At 36.0% G+C, this 20,430-nt stretch overlaps 1 protein-coding gene across 12 annotated transcripts in view; it reads left to right on the top strand.

The window, feature by feature from the left end:
- The window catches only part of SUGCT (succinyl-CoA:glutarate-CoA transferase), a 336,110-nt gene that overhangs the window by 53,323 nt on the left and 262,357 nt on the right, over window positions 1-20,430 (top strand). For 11 of the 12 annotated variants that reach the window (XR_012041116.1, XR_012041117.1, XR_012041119.1 and 8 more), the window contains one exon: window positions 11,488-11,583. The exons of the other annotated variant lie outside the window; for it this stretch is intronic. Coding sequence is in view for 7 of the 11 variants with exons in the window: in XM_072853549.1 (XP_072709650.1) it covers window positions 11,488-11,583 (96 nt within the window). In the remaining 4 variants the exon portion in view is untranslated. The remainder of the gene's footprint in view (window positions 1-11,487; window positions 11,584-20,430) is intronic. 12 annotated transcript variants of the gene reach the window in all.

The following is a 20,430-nucleotide window of genomic DNA, read 5'->3' as shown; positions in this document are numbered from 1 at the left end:
TTGAAATTTTTGGCTTTTACATGATTTACAGTTGTCAGCTCCAGACCTTTCAGCATCTAAATAGTGTCCTTTAGATGATGCTAGTAAATAAGAAGGAAGTGGGTTTTGGATTTGGTTCCAATTATGCAATTGTGCCTTTTCTTCTGTTGTGGCTTAAAAAAAATCTCTTGGAAGTTTTAATATCCTTCCTGTATTTAATTACAACCAGGCTCCAACAAATACTGTAATAAGTTGGTTTCTCTTGGATTGAAAATCTGCAAGAAGTATTTTACATTTAACATTTCTGCAATTTTGGAGTGTATTTTTTTCCCCAGATTCTACAGACAGGATAATGTGGTTAATATTGTTTGTATTATATGATTGTTCATCAGACACTTCTCTGCTTCTAATTACTATGTTTTAGTTTGTATTTGCCATAGCAAACTCTTAATCTTCTCTAAATTTTGAAGTGACCCTAGAAAAACCTAGCAAATTGGTATAAAATAATGTAATATTCCATCTTTGTGCTTTAGTTTGGCAGTTGGTTTACTGAGATAATGGTGAGGTTTAGAAACTATTAGTTTTTTTCTGCATCACTTTTTCCCAAGATGACTGTGTTTAAGGCTTATCTATTTAAGGTGCTTTTAGTGCTCTCTATTCAGGGCTTTCATGACATGTCTTTTACAAATTGTTGTGTATAGGTGAAACTGGTAACAATTACATACTGCCTGCAGGATATATATGGCATCACAGCATCCTTGAGCAGTAAGTTGTGTGAGAAATACCAATCTTAGAACTCAAATACTGTTCAGGTGTCTTGGCTGTGTCTTGTTGCTTCTCTGCTTGCTAACTGAGAGCTGTGAGTTGACTGAATACAGAAAGAAAATCTGCTTTTTAAGAGGTCATTGCTGCTGGTGATTTTGGAGTACGGCTAGGAGGACTGTTACACAGTTGTCTTGGGTATGGTTTGAATAAGTGGTTCATTTTTACAAGCTTATAAAGCATCACCTTTGCAAAACATTGTATTCTTAATCTCCATCATGATAAAAAATTGTGTATGCACTGTATGGAGACATTTCTTCCACTGCATAGCTCTGATATGGAAAGATAATAAAATCTGAATTAATGTGAACATTTCTTTAAATATATACTATGCATTAAACATTTCTTGGCTACTATTCTTGATAATTTCCATTGAGGACCTCAGTATAACTAAGAACAGAACTTATCCCTCAGGGTTTTAAGTAGCAGAATTTTATTGAATAGACCAGAAGACCATACTAACATGGCAGTAACTCAATTTAATATTGGCCTCTGTGGAATGTGTGTTGTGATTTCTAATGATTAGTTATGCAAAAAGTCATTGGCAGATCATACTCCAACTGGATCTTGGATTTATTTAGTGGCTTTCTTTACTCTGTAAACAGAGTACGTACCCAGATTGCAAGGGAATTTCTTCTTTAGCTGCTATCTGACAGTAAATTCTGTGCCTCTTTGTCTTTGCTACTATTGTTCTTGTGCTAATGGGACTAAGCCTGAATGTGTTGCAGCTTCATTTTCCTGTGTTGAGCTACCTCTGTCATCGATTAGAGAAAGACTAGGAAGGAGATAGAAAAAATACGCCCCTCTAATACATAATAAAAATAAAATGGCTATCTGGAGTGGTTAGGGGAGAGAGTTTGAAGGCAAAGGAAGACATTTCTTTTAATGAGTTTATTATTTAGATGACCTTTGAATAAGGGTGTAATTCTGGAAATGGAATCAAGATGTTTGTTGTAGTTTATTACCAGCAGATCATATTTTGGGATCATGCGAAGTATTAGGAGAAGAAGGATAAACTGGGTAGTTCAAAACAAATGGGAATGATTTAAGCAACTAGTAGCAGAATAAGCACTTTTAGTGTACCCCAAAAGCTTACCCCTCCCTATAAACTCATGGAAGCCTTCAGAAGTCATTCTGTAAATTGGTCAAATTTGGATAGGGCCTTTCAACACCTTATGTGCTACTTATTTATGTAAATAGCAAGGAAAAGGGCTGTAACTTGATGGAAGAGGTTTCAATTTTATGTCATGGAAAATTTTAAGTTAGCAAAACAACTGATATCTATGTGCTGTTGAATCTCTGGAAATCTAATAAACCTTAACAAGTATGTCATTTTTGGGTATGCTAATGGAACGCCAGCTAAGGTTTTAACACAGCTTGGTTTGATTGCCTCACATAGGTCTGATTGAAATTTCTCTGTAGATTATAATTCATAAAAAAGCTGAAGTAAAGGATGATGCTGAAACAAATTTGGACTACTGACTTTTTTGGTCTGATGGAGTTCTGCTGCCATGACTCTGTGTTTCTCCATGTTTGTATTATTCAGCACTGTACTGTTTCTGGCTCATCAATTAAATTGCGAACTCTTTAGTGACATGTGATTAAGCCAGAGCTCATAATTCATTAGTTATGTATTATAATATAGTGAAAGCTATTAAAAAAAGTGTTTGGACTCTGGTTTAGGACTTCTAAAAGAGGTATCCATTAAACTCTATCTAAAAGTCAGAGTTCAGTTATTTGTAAAAATGCTTTGCCTCTTTTGGAATGAATATCTGTAGTACTAGATTTCTCTGACAAAAAATTATGTGAAGTTATTTTCATTCAAGCTTACTCTAATATAACATTTTGGTTTTTTGTGTTACTTTAAAAATATTTTTGTAGATCGATTAAGGAAAAACTTCCTTCTTCAGAGAATCATTTACAAATTTGTTGTCAGTATTCAAAATGCATTATCAGGCAGAGGTGCCATATTTTGACTCCAGACTCATTGGTAATACTAACCCATTTATTTCTCAAATCAAATAGAACTTTGGACCACGTTTCTCTGACTTTTATGCTGTTTAACAGCTCAGTAGGTGAACCACATCTGCATTGTGGACAGCATTAAAGAGCTCAAAAAAGCATTGTGGACGACTGAATGGTGGGTGTTGATTAACGCTGCAGAGGCACAGAAATACAACCTTGTGCATTGTAAAACATGCTATTTCAAACATTTCACTCAATTGCATGCGTTCGTTTATTTTGTCATCCCTGTAGTTACATTAGCACATAAGTACTTAATGGGCAGTGTCCAGAGATCTTTCAGTGTTACAACTAACGTCAGTGTTGTTCTGCTGAGAGAATACTCTTACGACTAGAGGAGATTTGGCTGTGATAATAGGGGTGGAATATTTGCACATTTCTCACCCAACCAAATAGACATGGCTTGTTTCTGTATGTGCCTCCCTATGTATCAAATTAAAAATCTAAGAATCTACCTGCTTGCACTTCTGCAGCACAAGCTGTTGAAATTACTATTATTTTTGTGGAGGGACAATTCTCCACAGGTAAGATGAAAATGACGTTGTCAGGAGCAGACAAGCACACTTAAGATTCTTTTTTCTGTGCAAGTATTCATGCTGATAAATGTGGAGACAAAGATGAGTGCTGTAAATGGTTAGGTGTATGCATATTTTCATTGTAAATGGCACTGTTTCTAATCACAAGATCAAAAGTGAAAAGTGCCTTAGTACTGCTTATTTTGGATGTTGGCAGCTTTCCATGGAAAAGCATCCTTATTACTGATTAAATAAAACAATAGAATCCTTCACAAAGTGTATGTAGCATCCAAATAGGAGCCTCTGGATACTAACCTATTACAAATAATAAGAAAAATTGCTCTAGTTATTCTGATGCCTATCCTCACAGGTAATTAATTTTTATATGAGCAAAATCTGTTTGTCTGGATTTTATTTACGTTTTGCTCTTTTCATTCTCAGCTTTCAAATACAGCTACCGTTTTTAAACTCAAGTTGTTCTGTGTTTTCCAAGTATGCTTGCAGTTCTTTTCATGAATAGAAGCCACTCTGAGAACTTGATCTGTGCTATTTTCTAGACAATCAATGAAATACAATGAGACATCACTACATGGAATTAAAAACGAGAAGTTGTAATTCATATTAAATGCATAGGTTCTTGGTGGGAAAGGCTATAATTAAGGAATAATATAAGAAAATGTGTTATAGTATGAAAAAAACCTATAAAATGTAGCAGAAGAAACATTTTGTTTGTTAAATTTTGCCTGGACTTAGTAAAGCTGTGTGAAAATACAGTGTAATGCATTTAGTATTTCAGTGGATATATATTCTTTCTTCAGACAAGATGGAGACTTGAGGAAATGATTGTAGTAGTGTCATTTATAGTTAAGGTTTTCTGATATGTCTGTTATCAAAGTCTGATTTTAGTTTTTATAACTTTGCCAAAGTTTTAACTGTTTTGGCCGAATTTTCCATGTTATGGAATTGCGAAAAAGTGATTTGTTTTCAAAGTTACTATTAAAATGATTCATCTGTTTCTAGGAACACGTTATTGGAAAATACGTTGATGGCCTTTTTTTTTTTTTTTTTTTTCATCCCGAGAAACTCAATGCCTTCATTCTTTGGAGTGGAAACTTGAAATCTGGCAGATGAATCACCCTTGTTTCAGGGAAGTGTCTTTTGAAAGGAACTCAGAGTGGCAGAAGGTGCAATGTGTACAACATATGACATGCATAAAGGCTGGTAGGGACTCTCTGGGAAATTCCGTGGAGTGTTTGGGCTGTGTGTTCCCGAATAAGTTAAAAGTAAATATTCAACAAGTACCTACTAATTAAATGAGTCAAAAGCTTGATAGAAAAGTACTATAGGACCATATGATTAAGGTTCATATGTAAGTGCACCAAGATCTTGCACAGAGTGTACAGACTAACTTTGGAGTTCTTGTTTTTGGTGTTTTTTTTTTTTTTTTTTTTTAACCTGAATATTCTCTTTAATAGAAATTTTTTTTTAAAGTGACAGATTCCTTAGAGCTGTTCCTGTGTTATTATGAAGCTGAAACAGGAATTTTTCAGTGGTTGTAGTAGTACGTTTTTTACACTTTCAGAAAAAGCTTATTAGTATTTTATTTTTAATCAAGAAAATGTAATTTATTCTTCATTTTAAAATGTTGCTTTCTTCAACCAGAGCTCATTTAAAAGAAATCTCCCTCCCCCTCCCCCCCCCTTCTCTTTCATGCCAGTGCTGTCTAATAGATTCTATGGTCAGGACTTTTATTTCTGATCCTTCACCTAAAATTCATCTGAGTGTGTGTAGGTTTGTTGTTTTGTTTTTTAAAGTGGAGACTAAGGAGAGATAGGAGTCCATCTCACATTTACTTTCTCTTGAAACTCTGTGCTGAATAATATATTTTTGAAATTTCAAGTCCTACATCTGTTAGTTGCATCGATCTTTGCTATTGTTAATACTAATTGAATCTTAATCAGGAGATGATCTCCATGCTGTGGGAAGCACAGAAGTGTTCATTCTGGTCTTTTATAAGCTCTAAATAGCTCATTCAAAAAATCATTTGTAGATCAGTTCTTTTTGTTGTTGCATTTCGCTGAACTCAGCAGTTCTCTGCTATGCAAATGCTTTGTGTTTTTGAAGATGCCTCAGTTCCTCTATATTTATGTAGTCTAAACTTTATTTTTTTTAATAAAGCAAAAGTTGTTTTCAGCCATAATTTTCACGCTAAAAACAGTATCTACACAGTTATGCACTTTAAAGTCTGTTTTGCTCTCTTTAGCTTTCTTCCCCTCTGAGAATCCGTGTTCAAGATAGGGTTTTCAAATACATTATCTTTGTTTTTCTCATTGCATGTATTTTTTATTGTTTATAGTTCTTTAAGCACCTCCTAGCATATGATTTCTGTGACTGTGATTTGCTGTGTGCTATTTGATCAAGTGGCTAACTTTAATCAGCAAGTCCCACAAGCTGCATGTGATTACTAGCACGGAGCTGGATACTTGCTTAAGTGTCTGGTTGGAAGGCCCTAAAACAGGCCCTAATATGAGACCTGTTCTAAAATTGTAGTTCTTTGTCATTAAGGATTTGATTTTATCTTTACAAGATTGTCTTTGTGGCTAGGTTTATACGATTCGCTGATGATTCAATGCCGGGAGTTTTCTTTTTTGAAGGGTGAATTCATGATCGCTTCCTGGAGCTTCACATTAAAAGAAATCAGCATCCCTGGGAAGAAAACACTTTTTACCCAGAGCACAGTGTTCATAATGTGGCCACAGACATTTTCTAAAGGGGGTGTAGACTCTTTCATAGTAAGCCTTGGCCTACGTGATAGTAGTCTTGCTTTTTTAGTTAGCTTTTGCAGGCCTCTTCGAAGTCATTCATGGAATTTGCTGGTCTGCAAAGCACCAGTTGAAAGCAGCTTACAGTACTACTGGCTCTTGAAGGGGAGGGAAAAAACTATGTGGAGAGGGATTATGGGACAACAGTTGTGAATTCAGGAGAAGGTCAGACCTGCTGCCTTGCACAGTTCTAGGGACACCACTAGTGAATTTGTAAAATCTTGCTCCTTTGTGGGCAGTGGCTCTGCTCTGTACTTGCAGGTAGGGATGTCTGCCTGGCCTATGGGTGTATGGCACTCTTGAGCTGATTTTTAGCTCCTGCAGAGCTTTCAACTCCGGGCTAGATGGGAGGCCTTACATGTCCAGACATAAGGTGATGTTCGTTGACAGGCCCTGGGAAGGCTGTGGCTTCCTGCTGGGGCCCTGTGGAATGGGCTGCCTTGAATCTTGGCAGCTTTCTTGCCTCTGTGCGAGGCTGTGGTTCCTGCTGCCCAGTTCATTCTTGCAGGGTTTTGAAACACAGTTGCTTGCCTAAAAACTGGTAGAACAGTACCGTTCATTGTGGCATGGTGCCACATCCTGAACCAGTTGGGTCAATGCTTAGGATGTAACATAAAACATGCGTGCACTGTCCATGGCAGCAATGAGGTGATTGCAGACTAGTAAGAACTTATTTCTACTCTTATTAAACCTTGTGGCTAAATGTAATTAGACTTCAACTGGAAGAGTGGGGTTTTCTTCTAAATAGAGTGGGGTTTTCTTGGTAGAGATAGAGGTTTTTGGTTTTGATGTTTTGGTTTTTTTAATTTAAAAAACACTCAAGAAGCAAGAGCTGAGGGTCACCCCATGCACATGTCCACGGAAGCAGCTTCAATACAAATATATAAATGAGAAGGGTGATGGGGGTAACTGCAAAAGCAAAATTAATCCAACTTGAATCTTGATTTATTAGTGTCAAACTATTTATTGCAAGATGGAAAGGGGAAAACACGTAAAACAGTAAGATCAGTCATTAGGTAAATACTAGAATAGGATCAGTGATTTTAAGAGAGCTTTGTTAGTGTACACCAAATGAGGATTGTGGTCTTATGTTCAATTTTTCTCATGTAAAGATCTTTTTTCCATGTCATCGGAAGTGTGGAAAAGGTGTAAGTGGAAGATTATTGGCCTTTGCACAATAGAATACACTGAAATTTTCCAGGATGATTTTTTCTACAAAGTTATAAATTAATATTTGCATTACTAGTTCAGTAGTATAGTGTAAAGTAAGTTATCTGTGCTGCCGTAAAATGCCTGTGTCTCAAAGTTCCTAAAAGACAGTCTACATGCCTACTTTAAGAAAAAGTAATCAAAGAATGAGAAAAAAAATAAATTAACTGGCTAAGAGTCAAAGCCTTGTTAAGATATGTGGCAGGAAAGCAGATACAAAATTGGAGGGAGAAGAAAGTAAAGAATATAATTAAAATGTTATTTTTTCCTCTTCCCAGTTACCTGTCTTTTGTTATTCATACACACTTGTTGAACTTGCATGTAGATGATTGATTGACTCAGTGAACTCATTGTAATAAATTATGTTTGATGTGCTATCTTGAAAAAGATCTTTTGAAATTCTGTCTCTTCTCTTTGTCTGCTCACCTTGTGGCTTTTAATATCTTGTTTCCCATCTGTCTGATTCCATCATAAGCTGAGCATAACTTTTCAGACCTTAATGCAGCTTTCTTTTTGTTCTGGTTTAAGTAAGTATGTAACGCAAATATGTGATTTGGCTGTCAACAATAATATCAGAAAGGAATGTTGAAGTGTGTGTTCCCTTTATTGATGTGAAATAATGAAATGCTTATCTGTAGATATTTGATAATACATATTTACAGTGCATAGATCTGTCTCTGCAAGCAAATGAATACAGAGATGTCTGTATAATTGTATTACATCTGCTTTAATGTAACAAGTCCAAAGGTTACTTTTAAGGATTAGCTCTTAATTAAAGGAGAAAAGAAATGGGTCTATAAGGTTTCAGGAAAGCAGTTTTAAATATAGATTGAAAAATACTTAACTGAATGTGTAATACAGATCCCAAACTTCATTTTGAGAGATTGATTGTACTATAGATATTGCTACTGCAAGAAGTGTCTCTAGAAGTGAGGTCCTGAGTCTTGAATTACAGGGGAATTTGGAGAAATAGATTTATTTTGTTAAAAACATTTTTTCTAGGGAATATAATGTCTGTAGAAATGTTCAGTTGGGATATCTTTTTTATGCTTATAGTTCAGCAGTTTGCTTGACAACCATAAGGTACAGGTAGATAAATTCTTTGTATTCTTTATTAAGGATGTAAAATGTATATGCTGAAATATTTTTTTGGATAGTGCCTTTTTAGTGAGAGTAAATCTTCGGAGAGACCAGAGAGAAGGAACTGAACCAGGAAGAGAGGAAAGGGAAAGGCATGGCACTGTCTATAACAGTTTCATGGGACAGTAGAAGTAGAATCATCTTCTAAGTCTGCTGAATTAATCAGAGAGTTATTATGAAAGGGGCAAAAGGCCACAGAGTTCACTCAACTAAGTGTGTTTATACATAAAACACAAAGCACTGAAATATTTACTTTGATGTGGTCAATATAAGTTTATTTGTATGATGGTGATACTACTACTACTACTACTAATTCTTTTTGGCTGGCTGATTTGACTAAGAACAAGGTATCCAACTCAGAGAAGGAAGTTAAAGGAAACCAAAAGCCTTTTTCCTTCATGATTTATTGAAAATACAATAATAAGTAAACCAGTTTCAGCAGGATACATAGGCATATGCATTCAAGCAAGTGATCAGTACATTGACTGAAACGGAATTATTCTTCAGACTAAGTATCACATTGAACTGAGGCCTTGTTATAGTCTAAGAAACTTTTAGTTCCAAAATTGCTGTCTTTACTAAGCTTCTGACTTCCCTGGCATTTGCTCTCTATTGCTACTGAAAAAAAATCTTTGAGCAGAAGCTTTAGTGGCACAATTCTAATACCTGGCAAGTATTATGTTTTAATTCTTTTTTTTCCTATGGTACTGTGAACAAGTGCTTTGGAGAAATCTAGATGTGTATGTTTTCCACCATTGAAAGAATTATATTCATCTTATCAAGAAAGCTGAAGCAATTTGCAACACTGTGTTAAAAAGATTTTTTTTTTTAAGGATAGAAGTTTTCTTGTGAAACTTCTTGTGAAGAATTTTGTTTATGAAACTCACAGCTCTATTTCTACAGCATAGAATAGAAACAATAAATGGAATGAAACCTTGGCTCCATTATATTCAATATCAATATTTTAGGATTTCTGTTTCACTAGGTTTTAATTCACTATGTCCTTCCCAGAGTTAAGTTTGGTATAGTGTTTCCTTCCAGAAGTGTGAAAAGTTAAATGCATGTATCACAGAGGGCATTCTTGTGTCTTTAAAAGTAAATGGCTCTTGTAGTGGATGCATCTCACCGGTCAGTGAAATTTGTGTAGAACACAGCAGCTGTGTAGTGTTACACATAAATACAGAGGAATATCTAATGATTAATATTTCATCATCATTGCATAGCCATTTGCTGTGGTAGAAAAAATATCACTATGGATTGTGACCTCAAATTGAAAAATGACAGGAATGATGGGTCTAGGGTATGTGTTATTAATAAATAACACACTTTAGTGACTCATTAAACTCTCTCTGTAATAACGGTGTGTTTCATTCTATGTTGCTGAGGAAAGTTGCAAACCAGAAGAAAAAGTCCTTTCTACATACTCCCAAATCCATTTCCTTAATTGCTGAGATTTTCTTGGGGACTGAAGGACAGACTAGACATTGTTCAACATTTTAGCTGAATGAAGTGACACTGGGCTATAATAAGCTGCAGCTGAAATCCAACTAAGAAGTGTTTTCCAGCAGTACTCAGGAATAAGGCATTGTATTTGTAGTTAGTATATATGGATATAGTTTTTGGCAGCAGTTACATTCTTATTTGCTGTATATTTTCCTAGGTTTTCTGGTGGGCTAAATCACTGTACCTATGATTTACAGTTAAATATTTGCTTTAAATGTGAGAATGTTACATTCATGTTGCCTTTTCAACATATATGGAAAAAAGAGAAGAAAATGAAATGGCATTCTTTTTCTAGAAGTTCTGATATAATTAACGTATTGGAATGTGAATGGTGGACTCTGAATTTATTACTGCATGTTTTGATGTAGATTAGACTGATTAGTAGGCACAGGATAGTGTAAACACTTGGATCATCATAGCAAATTTCTTCCATCTAAAGGGAGAAATATGAAGAAAATAATATTTTTGGAAAAAAAATGGTCACATGGCCTATTATTTAGGCAAGCAGTTGCACTTACTGGCACAACTAGTTAACAGCATAAAACAAATATATTGTGTCTAGTGAATTAGTGATAACCTTACATGCTAACTGTAATGCTTTATTGCGTTACTTGGCTTCAGATATAGTCACACACTGTATTCTCTCGAAGAAATAAAAATAAAGAATCTGCCATTGATTATAACAGAACCACTGATTTTCATGCATTACTGCATCATAAATGTTCACTTCGTTTTCCTAAGATATATTAACGCTTACAAAGTATATATTTTTCCCCTCAAATTATGGTTACTAAATTAGCGTGCCATACTTTTCACAAAATTAATCTTTTTCCAGTTTTGTCTGTCTGACTAATAACTTGATAAATCTCTCCTTATCTTCTAATGGCAGATGATTGATCAAGGCCTACCACTTAATTAATATTACAGAGCATGTGGGGAGCTGAAAAATTCAGAAGTATTTTACATAGCTTGGACATGTAAAATGAGAAGCATAGGAGAAAACAAAGATAATCTTGTAACTGAGAAAAGGCTTTGTGATTTAAGCATGGGATTGAGGTTCAGGAAATGGTGAGTTCTATCCCACAAATCCATCATGCTTCCCCCTAGACTTTGGACAAGACACTGATTTTTTCTTTGCTGCAGTTGACCATTCTGCAAAATATTTGGGGTAACACTGTCTTATCTCTTAGGGTAGTTTAATGCTAGATTTGTCTAGCATTACTAGTGTTATAGGACACGTATTATTTTTTGAGTTTATTGAGTTGTACTTATACAAGCACTTCCATGATACAGATGTAGCCTGAATTTTTTCATATTGAAAAAGTGTACATAATATGTGATATATAAAGGATACTTTTGTGGCATAAATATTTTAACTTATGTGTCTGAAGCACATAGAAATAGACAGAAATCTCACAGAAGTTGTCAATGAAGGTTTGGCTTTCCTGAATACCTTACTTTTTCTCCATTTCCAGGTTGCATGTCTCACTCATGTAGCAGCTAATTACCTTAATGGCAAAGTTGAAGCAAAACGCTGGGGTACGGCTCATGGGAGTATTGTTCCGTATCAGGTAAGCAGAAAGTATTAGGTTTTTTTGCTCTTGGAATTAATGATTTTGTGTATTATGAGACTGAGAACTGACTTACTTTTCCCATGACCTGCTGTGTAATGTGTCTGTGTCTAGGTAGGACAAGGTTCTGTTGTTCATTGTCATTTCTGCATTTTGAATATTTCTTCATCAGCAGTGGATTAGTAACAGAACACTGAAATAGATCAAAGTTGTTTGCTGAAATTGGATGACTTTAAAGCTGGCATGATGACTTGATTGGTTTTCACCTGACAGAGAAACCTTTTTTTTAAGGGTTACCTGACTTCCACACGAGTTATAAACTGAAATCTTTTGCCTCTGAATTTTGGTATTTTTATCTTGTGAGTCTACAAGAACAATATAAATGACCATGAAGATCTGGGAGTTCTACAAATTTGTCATTTTCTATTGATTTTGCTATAAATCGCAGTGGCTCAGTGAGACAACAGGTTGGCAGAAGGAATCAACCAGACCTCAGATCTCCCCAGTGGAATTCATAGTCTGTAGACTATGAAGTTGTAGACTAACGAAGGATTGAAATTCCTTAAAATAACATGACCTTCATCACATAAATGAGCACAGGAAAAAAAAATACTGCAAGTTTTATCTTACTTCTGGCTAATATGGGAAACGCTTCCAGTAAGCAAAGAAAATTTTTTTCTTTTCTAGCTGATCGTTTTGTGTTCTTGATCGAAGTAATGTGAACTTATGGAGACTTGGGCATATATTTAATTTAAAATATCTATTCTTTATTTCATAATTTTTGGCACTTCTCATCAAATAGTCATGTTCGCAACTAGCTAGGCAGAGCCTGGATTTCTTAATTTTTGGCCAGAGTCCTTTAAATCCTGAGAGGGGCAGTTCCCAGCATTTGTCTGGGAGAACTGCACCTAAACACCACTCAGTTTCTTTACCATCTCCTTTCTTTTTAGAGAAAGTGAGGGAAACTCGATGTATTGTCTTCTTTCCAGTGGTGAAGATAGTGGTGATCCTAACATTAGAAGACTTGCTGCTTGTGGCCATACAAACTCTGAAGCAAAAATCTTCCATCATTAAGCAGAACACTATCACTGGCTAGTGTAGCAGTCAGGCCTCCTCAGGTCTAAAACCAAAATCAGTTGTTTTTGTAAGAGCTATGTCTACTTGAGCTAGGAGACTTTCTCCAGTACATACCACTGCATAGTAAACTGTCTTGTTATGAATTAGCTAGAACAGATTGCAAATTATTGCAGACCTATGCATAGTCAGCTGTCTTGTTATGAATTAGCTAGAACAGATGGCAAATTATCACGGCTCTTTCTGCAAGGATGAGTTTGGTCCTGCAGTATTCTTGTCTCAGGTGTCGTGCAGCACAGCTATGGCTGTGCTACTCTCTGGTTGGCATGGCATAGCAGTACGGCCATGTTTTCTAGAACCAGCTCTGCATGACCCAATGTAACCAGGCATCCACTACACAAGGAGTTACATTCTGCTGTGTTTCTGTGATGTGACCTTTTGGTGCAAGCCTTTTTGAACTTTGGTATGTTGAAAGTATAAAACAGATCTGAAGTGTCTGAAGTTTGTATAAGCAAAACCAAAACCATGACTAAACAAAACATTTTATCTTCACCGTACTGCATTTGGCTGAGTAACTGAAGCTTGCATTCTTTTATGTCCTTTTGCTTTTGTTTTTCCACAGTCAAAATGAAAAGAAAAGCATACATTGAGTATCCTGTATTTCTTTTTTCATAGACAGCTCTCTAGATATACAAAATTCAAGGAGATTGTTTTAGCTATCTTCTGGTTTAAGCTCGATTAATCAACATGTGAATAACTTTTTTAAAAAAAAATCCTATCTAAACTATGGTTCCTGTGTTTCTGTATGCTGTTTCTGTAGTAGATATTAGAAATATTACCTCAATATTAGAAACAATTTTAATCTGAATTTTCTTGTTCATAAACCAGTAATTAGGGTGGATTTACTATGGGTGGAGTTGTGTGCGTGTGTGTGTTTATGGCTCATCTGTTAACATTCCATCAGCTAGCATGGTTATAATTTTGATCGTAACCATACGTATATTATGCTTTCTAGAGTTTATTTTTCCCTTTACTAACATAAGCTATACTTAAGACTGCAAAGCTCTTCAGAAACTTGAATTAACCCTCACTGTTGCTATTATACTGCTTTTATAGTTGCTTCCATAGCTCATTTGTAATATAGTTTAGAACAGAACTCTGAAACCTGACTTTTGTCCCTCATCCTGGTTATTCAATATACTGTCTTTTGCTTACTAAACTAATATGTGACTATTACAGTGTGAATTTTTATAAATAGGGGGTTTTTTGTTTCAAGATATTCTGTGCAAGAGAAGTATAATTTGTTCAAATAATAAAAGTCACATTTTGGAAAATTGCATTTCTGTATGTTTTAGAAAAAGTATGTGGTGGCGAACTGTTGGTTTTTTTCTTATGTCCTCAGCTTTATTTTGTTTTCATTTGCTGTATTTTGAGTTTTCACACAGGTAATAAATTATAACTTTGAAGTGATACAGAGCCTGCAGTCTTGCTAAAAAGCATCAGACTGTGTTAAATCATGGAAGACTAGGTCAACATGAGAGATCCTTTTATAGATATTATAAAGGCAAGATCTAAATAATTTATGTCATCTTTCTGCATGACGGAAGTCTGATCAGAGTCACGCTAGAGCACTGACCAAAATTTAATAAAAAATATATGTCGAAAGCATCTTAAATATGTACATAAGTAGTACTTCTTTTGCTTACAATTGTTAGTGTTCTAGTGCTCTGTTTAACACAGTAGTGTATACTGAATGCTGTTGTAGCTTTTATTTCATTGAGCTTCATGTGAATAATTTTGTTCAGAATATCTTTGCAAATGGCTCTATTTTTTTTCTACAAGGCCAATTATTTTTACATACAAGGCAATTATTTTTACAAGGCCAAATTTAGCTTTGAGTATATCTCTAATTTCACTGAATTCCCTGTTGCTTCTTGACTGAAAAACTAGCAGTGTAATTTGTCCCTGAATGTGTTCTCTAGATTGACCTTTCTTACTTTTCCTTGTATTTAAACCATAAAAATTGAGCATTAATGGACAGCTGGGTTTTCCCTTTCCTGAAACTACCAAGATGTGTAGCACCTTTGAAAATCTATTTCTGGTCTGAGCAACAAGCTCTTAATAAAAGAGATGTAAAGTTTGGTGTGCAAGGACTTTCATACTCTTTTAAGGTTTTTCTCATTTGCTGATAATGTGCTGACATTGTGGCATGATCATCTGAAATGCCTGAGTTTTCAGTTCTGTGTGCTCATCACCAGAACCCAAAGGAAAGGATTTAAACTACTTTTGAGCGTACAATGTCTTTCAGGGTTCTTGTAAAACTGTCTGTAAAGCTTTGCCATAGGTTTTCTATGGAGGTGAACTTCGCAATGTGCCACAAAGATGAAGAACTCTAGATTCTAATCAACCAAAATCAGAAATAGATTTTTGAGTGCTGAACCCTTCATGAGAAATTATCTACTTTGAGCATATCTGCTTTTTAATCAGAGTGATGTAGTTTGAATAGGTCACTCCTGTGATAGTGCATGTAATCAGATCCCAATTTGCTTGGTTTCAAGTATTAAAATACAAACGTGAAGTTCTGGGCTGTATCTTACATGTAATTAGTGCAATTTTTTTAAACAAGTTTCTATAATGAGACACCTTGTTTACCCACAGCTGCTCCATGATTATCCAGAGGAAATCAGGGGCTTAAAAGCATCCGGTTTACATAATTGTGCTGAAAAGTAAAGTTGTATTACTGTCTTTCATTTGGAGTGATAAGGTCTTCCCTCATTCTTGTGGTTTCAGCAATGTAGCTATCTTGCCTGTACCATGTGTGAGATCTAGACCTTCACTTTTTCATCTTCCAATTGGCCCATTCGGAATGGATGTTCATTCTCCTGGGAAAGTCTATTGTAACCTGCGTGTTTACAGGATGTTTCCTGTGGCAGCTTATCACCCTGCCATCAGACACCTGGACAACTGGGCAGCACTTTCAGAGGCAGACTTTCAGCAGGAGGTATAGGGCTGTTTCCTCTTGGGCCATAATGATGAAAGTCTCTTTAAAAACTGAGAAACCAAGCTCTTACAGATATCCCCCCATCCCCCCACCCCCCCCAAGAATATGATATTATTTCTGTTCCAGATTTGGTCCTAAGACTCACAGGGTCTTCTCAAGTATACTTCAATATATTTTCAGAATATGCAAAGGGCACAACCATTCTGCACAGAAGTTGAAACCACAAGACAGGAAAGAAATTATTGTTTTAACCAATTGTCTTTTCTGTTGACTGACCTATGCATTGCCATAAATCATCAGACCCGGCATTAATGTTTTTTATATTAGAGCATCACTTAGATTCTTTAAGCATCAACTTCTTGTTGTGCTAGGCATAAAATTTCCTTCATATGAGGAAACTGCCTCCGTGTCGAAGGCCTTGCAGTTGAAATGTGTTATGAAAACCAAAGTATAAGCTCACAAAGAAGTGAAAGGTATGAGGTAGTAGGAAGATGAGTATAGTCATAGATATAAATATCTCTGCATTATTTTTAGCATCTGCATCTCATACTTTTTACTTGTGGAATTTCATCCTGTCCAGGAGTCTTACAAAGAAAATCCTACTCATGTCACTTATGTCTTATCACAGGAACAGAGGAATGCAGTAAGTTGTTACTTACCTGATTCATCTGGCAGAGATGCTTTTCATACAAAGGAACAATGCGTGCCTCTGGAGAATCTCACAGAAATTTTCATTGCTCTTTTTTTTTTTTTTTTCTTCTTCCAGTGGAGAGGGCAACAGAATAATGTCAATCATTCAGAAATTTCAAACTGCTTATTCCACACAAGAATGGTGATGTGTAGTCATTTTCTTTTCTGTCTTTATGTGGTTTTATTGGGATACTTCTGCAGTTGATGTGTCTTGGAATAAAAATCAACAAAGAATAGAACTTGGATTGTTTGCAAAGTTTTGTTTTGTGCATGAAACTCTCCTTCTTAAATAAGTCCAAAATGGTTGTTATGGAAGAAAATCTTTCTGCTCTGTAATGGCTCAATCTAGGAGAAAATGGAACTTATGCACAGGAAAGAAATAAAATACAGATTTTTTTGGGGGGGAGTTCTACATTCAGGAAATGCAAGACGACCGTTCTTACTCTGTGAACCTTATCTACATAATACTCACTTGGACTGTTTAGACTGTCTTGGGGGCCCATTGTCCTATATTGTTCTGAGCAATAAAATATCACTGCTGAAAGTATTGCCCATTTGACATGAAAATCAAATGTATTCACAGATCAACTGAATAGAAACTTTGTGCTCTCAGGCAGCAGTGTGCGCTCTCACACTGTACGGTTTCAGTTTCCAAAGAACAGTTTGGCCATCCTCAAGATACGTGTCTTGACTCGTATGTTGAATACCCAATCTCCCAGATACTTTAGTTGCCTAGTGTATCTCCTTGAACTACGTACCTACAGGTTTGTTTTTTTAACTAGTTGCTTCCTTTCTATCTTTATCTTACAAGGCACAGGAAAGAGAGAAGCCAGAAAGGCCTGTGTCATCCTGGATTCTGTAAGACATGAAAACAAGGATATCATTTGCAGGACTTTTTTTTTCTTTCTTTCTTTTTGGACAAGTTTCTATTTGTAGATTTCCTTACTAGATTCTTCAAAAGTGTCTTACTGTGGTATGACTAGATTAACTACTGACTGCACAAACGTTTTGGTTTTATAGTGATTATAAGGGACCACAGTTGGCGCTCTGCTTGGTAGGAAGTGCTGGAGTAGGGATTCTGTTTCCTTGCCATTTTAGTCAATGTAAAGGTATAGTAATCATCTGTGGGAATCTGTGTAGAAAGCTGCCCATTTATGAGGAATGAATTCTAGTTATTCAAACCTGACAACATTGTATTGATACCTTTCTGGTGATCATCCTTCAGTGAGTTGTCAAGCCTCTCCCCTGGGCAGAGCAGCTGTCTGGAAACTAAATCAGTAGGTTTGCCTTAGGCAGTTTTGGATATGTGCTCAGTGTATAATGTGAGATGTAGTTATAACTTCATTCATATGTATCCTATCCTGTCACAGAGGCAGCACTTTAAAGAAGCTGACCTTGTATTCACATAGAGTAGACAGCTTCTTATCTGTACACAGGAACTTTTCAGATAGAATTGAAATGCATTTTTAATTTAAAACCTGATCCTTTTTTTTTTCCTGAAGGAAATCCTCCTGCACCTTTCTACTTTAAGCAATGCATGCAAGATATTTTTTTATGTGTCTTATACTTTGAATTTGCAAAACAGCTATGGATAATCACAATTATCGTTAAGGAATGATAGCTGATAATTGAGACTGTCTCCTTTTTGATCTCCTCCTGGGAAGTGTCACAGACTATTTTGTGTCCATCATAAAACATTCTTACATATGTACTTATATATGTGTTTGAACTTATATATGTATTTACACTCATTTAAACTGGGTGTACATTAAGATTATTAGTCTGTCACTTGTCCATGGTCACATGAGAAGAACTCTAATGAAACTAGGATCAGAACACAGGTGTACTGATATTCACTGTCATTTAGTGGACATATTTATCTTTATGTATGCTGTTCATTCTTTCCTCCACATTCGTCCATTGCTGGGGTGAGGGATCTAGTTTGTATTATTTACTGCAGCATGCTTAGCCTCCAAATATGTTGCAGGGTTACTGAACATTATGGATTTGTATATCCATGTCAAATTGTAATTCTTAGGAAAGGCAGTGTAACAGAGCCCTCATCAGTAGATTGCTCTTCAAATTGTAGCTGGTTGGAAAGCGATAAAAGTAGGATCTGTGCGCTCCTAGAGGAGATATTGACTGCAACTGCATCACTGCTTTCCTCTAATCTCGTTATCGGATCCAGGGCAGAAGAATAAATTTTGCTTTTCCTTTTCTGAAAGTATGTTTCGTAGTCGTTGTATAACTATACAGTGCAGCCACTCAAAAGCTGAAACATGTTTAATCAGTCTGAAACAGTGCAGCAGTATCACTCAATGACTCCTGACATAATAATCCTCCATATATAAATAGCGATTTTAATTGCCATCAGAACTAGGAACCCTAATAAAACACCACAATCTCTTGTGCAAGGTATTGTACAAGCAGGACAAATCAGCTCTTTCTGGTCACTAATGGGGAATGAAACACAAAGGAATTACTTTAAATGACTGAAATGAGTAAGGACTTTGGCGGTGTTCACAATCTTTGAAAGCTATATTTTCTTAAGAATTTGAGGATCTGGTGATTTATGGTGAATAACATTCAATCTTGGGGCACAGGAGAGATTAAGGCATGTCCACATGATGATATTAAACCTATGAAGACAGAAAAATGAATAAATAAAAAACCCCAGGAAAATCCTTACATTGTTTAATTGACGTTCAGGTGCTTGCTTTTACTATGTGAAGCTTGTGACAGTTTTGTTTGGAAAATGTTGATTGCTATGGAAGAGTATGTCCACTAGATGTCATTCATGTAATCTAGTTTTTGTTGCAGCATTTATTTCTAAGGAGCTATGTAGGATGGTGGATACAAATTATCAGCATTATTAGCTGCTTTTGTATATGCAGTGCTTTTGATTTTATATGTGTGGCATGTTACAAAATAATATTCTGATAGTCTCTGTGATGGGTTTGACATACCATTTAGTCTAGAACTTCTGATTTTACGTGTTTTTGCCTACAGTTACATTGTTGCATGAGTGGATCTGTTACATAAGAGCACCCAGGTGAGCTGTATGTAATCTGTAACTGTTCTGCAAGGAGAGACATGAGTATACAAGTAGGATGTTATGCCCCAAAGGAAAGCAAAAGTATCCTGTAACTAATATAATTCCACCTAAAATATGTTCTTTTCTAAGCTCTTTATACCTCAAAGGGCAGTTCTTTAGAAAAGTGCATATCTAATTAGGAAAGGCGGCTCCAATTTCGTAAACTTACACAAGTGGATTTATATACTCACAGATCTTAGCTGTAGAACTGTGCTTACAGTACTTAATTTGTGTCACTTTGTTAATATCTGAGGCATTTCAAATAGAATCACTTTAATCAAGCTTAAATGAAATAACTCTGTGTGTGGACAAGTCAAAGGTGCATCTGACCATTCAGTCGGGCGGGTTGGTAGGATCTGTACAGGTATTAGCAAAGAGTTCTTGCACCCCCCGCCTCTCTCCCCCCATCTTTGTAGTATGACATGTGTTACTAATTGCTAGACAACTTCTGGAAAGCCGTATCTATAGTCTCATTGAAGAGCAACTGCTGCAACATTGGCCTGTGCTCTTTCCCACTTTCATCTTGGACTAGCTACAGCAAAACTGGAAGCTGGAGATCAGTTTCCTCCAACCTCCCTCTCCCCTTCCATATGGAATAAAGAATTTCTCTGCCCTGTGTAGTCAGCCAGAGGGCAGGATGGGGAAGTGATAATCCTCTTGGAATGAGCACTTGCATGAAAAATGATAAATGCTACGTTGCATGGGGATTAACACTTGCTTAAGAACTTGCTTTTAATGGAGTGATGCTTCTCTTTCAGCAATGTGAATGCTCACTGTACTTGTAGACCTGATTAAGAACCTTACCACTGTTCAGCCGAAGGGGAACCATCTACCATCAGAAACAACGGTGTTTGAAACTGGTTCACTCTTTTGCATATTGTCCTCAAGAATGTAAAACACTTACTGTCACATAGCATTTACTTCCCTAGAAAAATGCTTGTTCCCCACATCTCATTGCAACATTCTTCTCTCTTTCATCATGAGAATT

The sequence above is a fragment of the Ciconia boyciana genome, chromosome 2 (genome assembly GCF_034638445.1).
Source record: "Ciconia boyciana chromosome 2, ASM3463844v1, whole genome shotgun sequence".
In the NCBI taxonomy this organism is placed as follows: Eukaryota; Metazoa; Chordata; class Aves; order Ciconiiformes; family Ciconiidae; genus Ciconia; species Ciconia boyciana.
The sequence above is the reverse complement of the archived record's forward strand: the minus strand, read 5'-3'. Positions and strand labels throughout refer to the sequence as shown.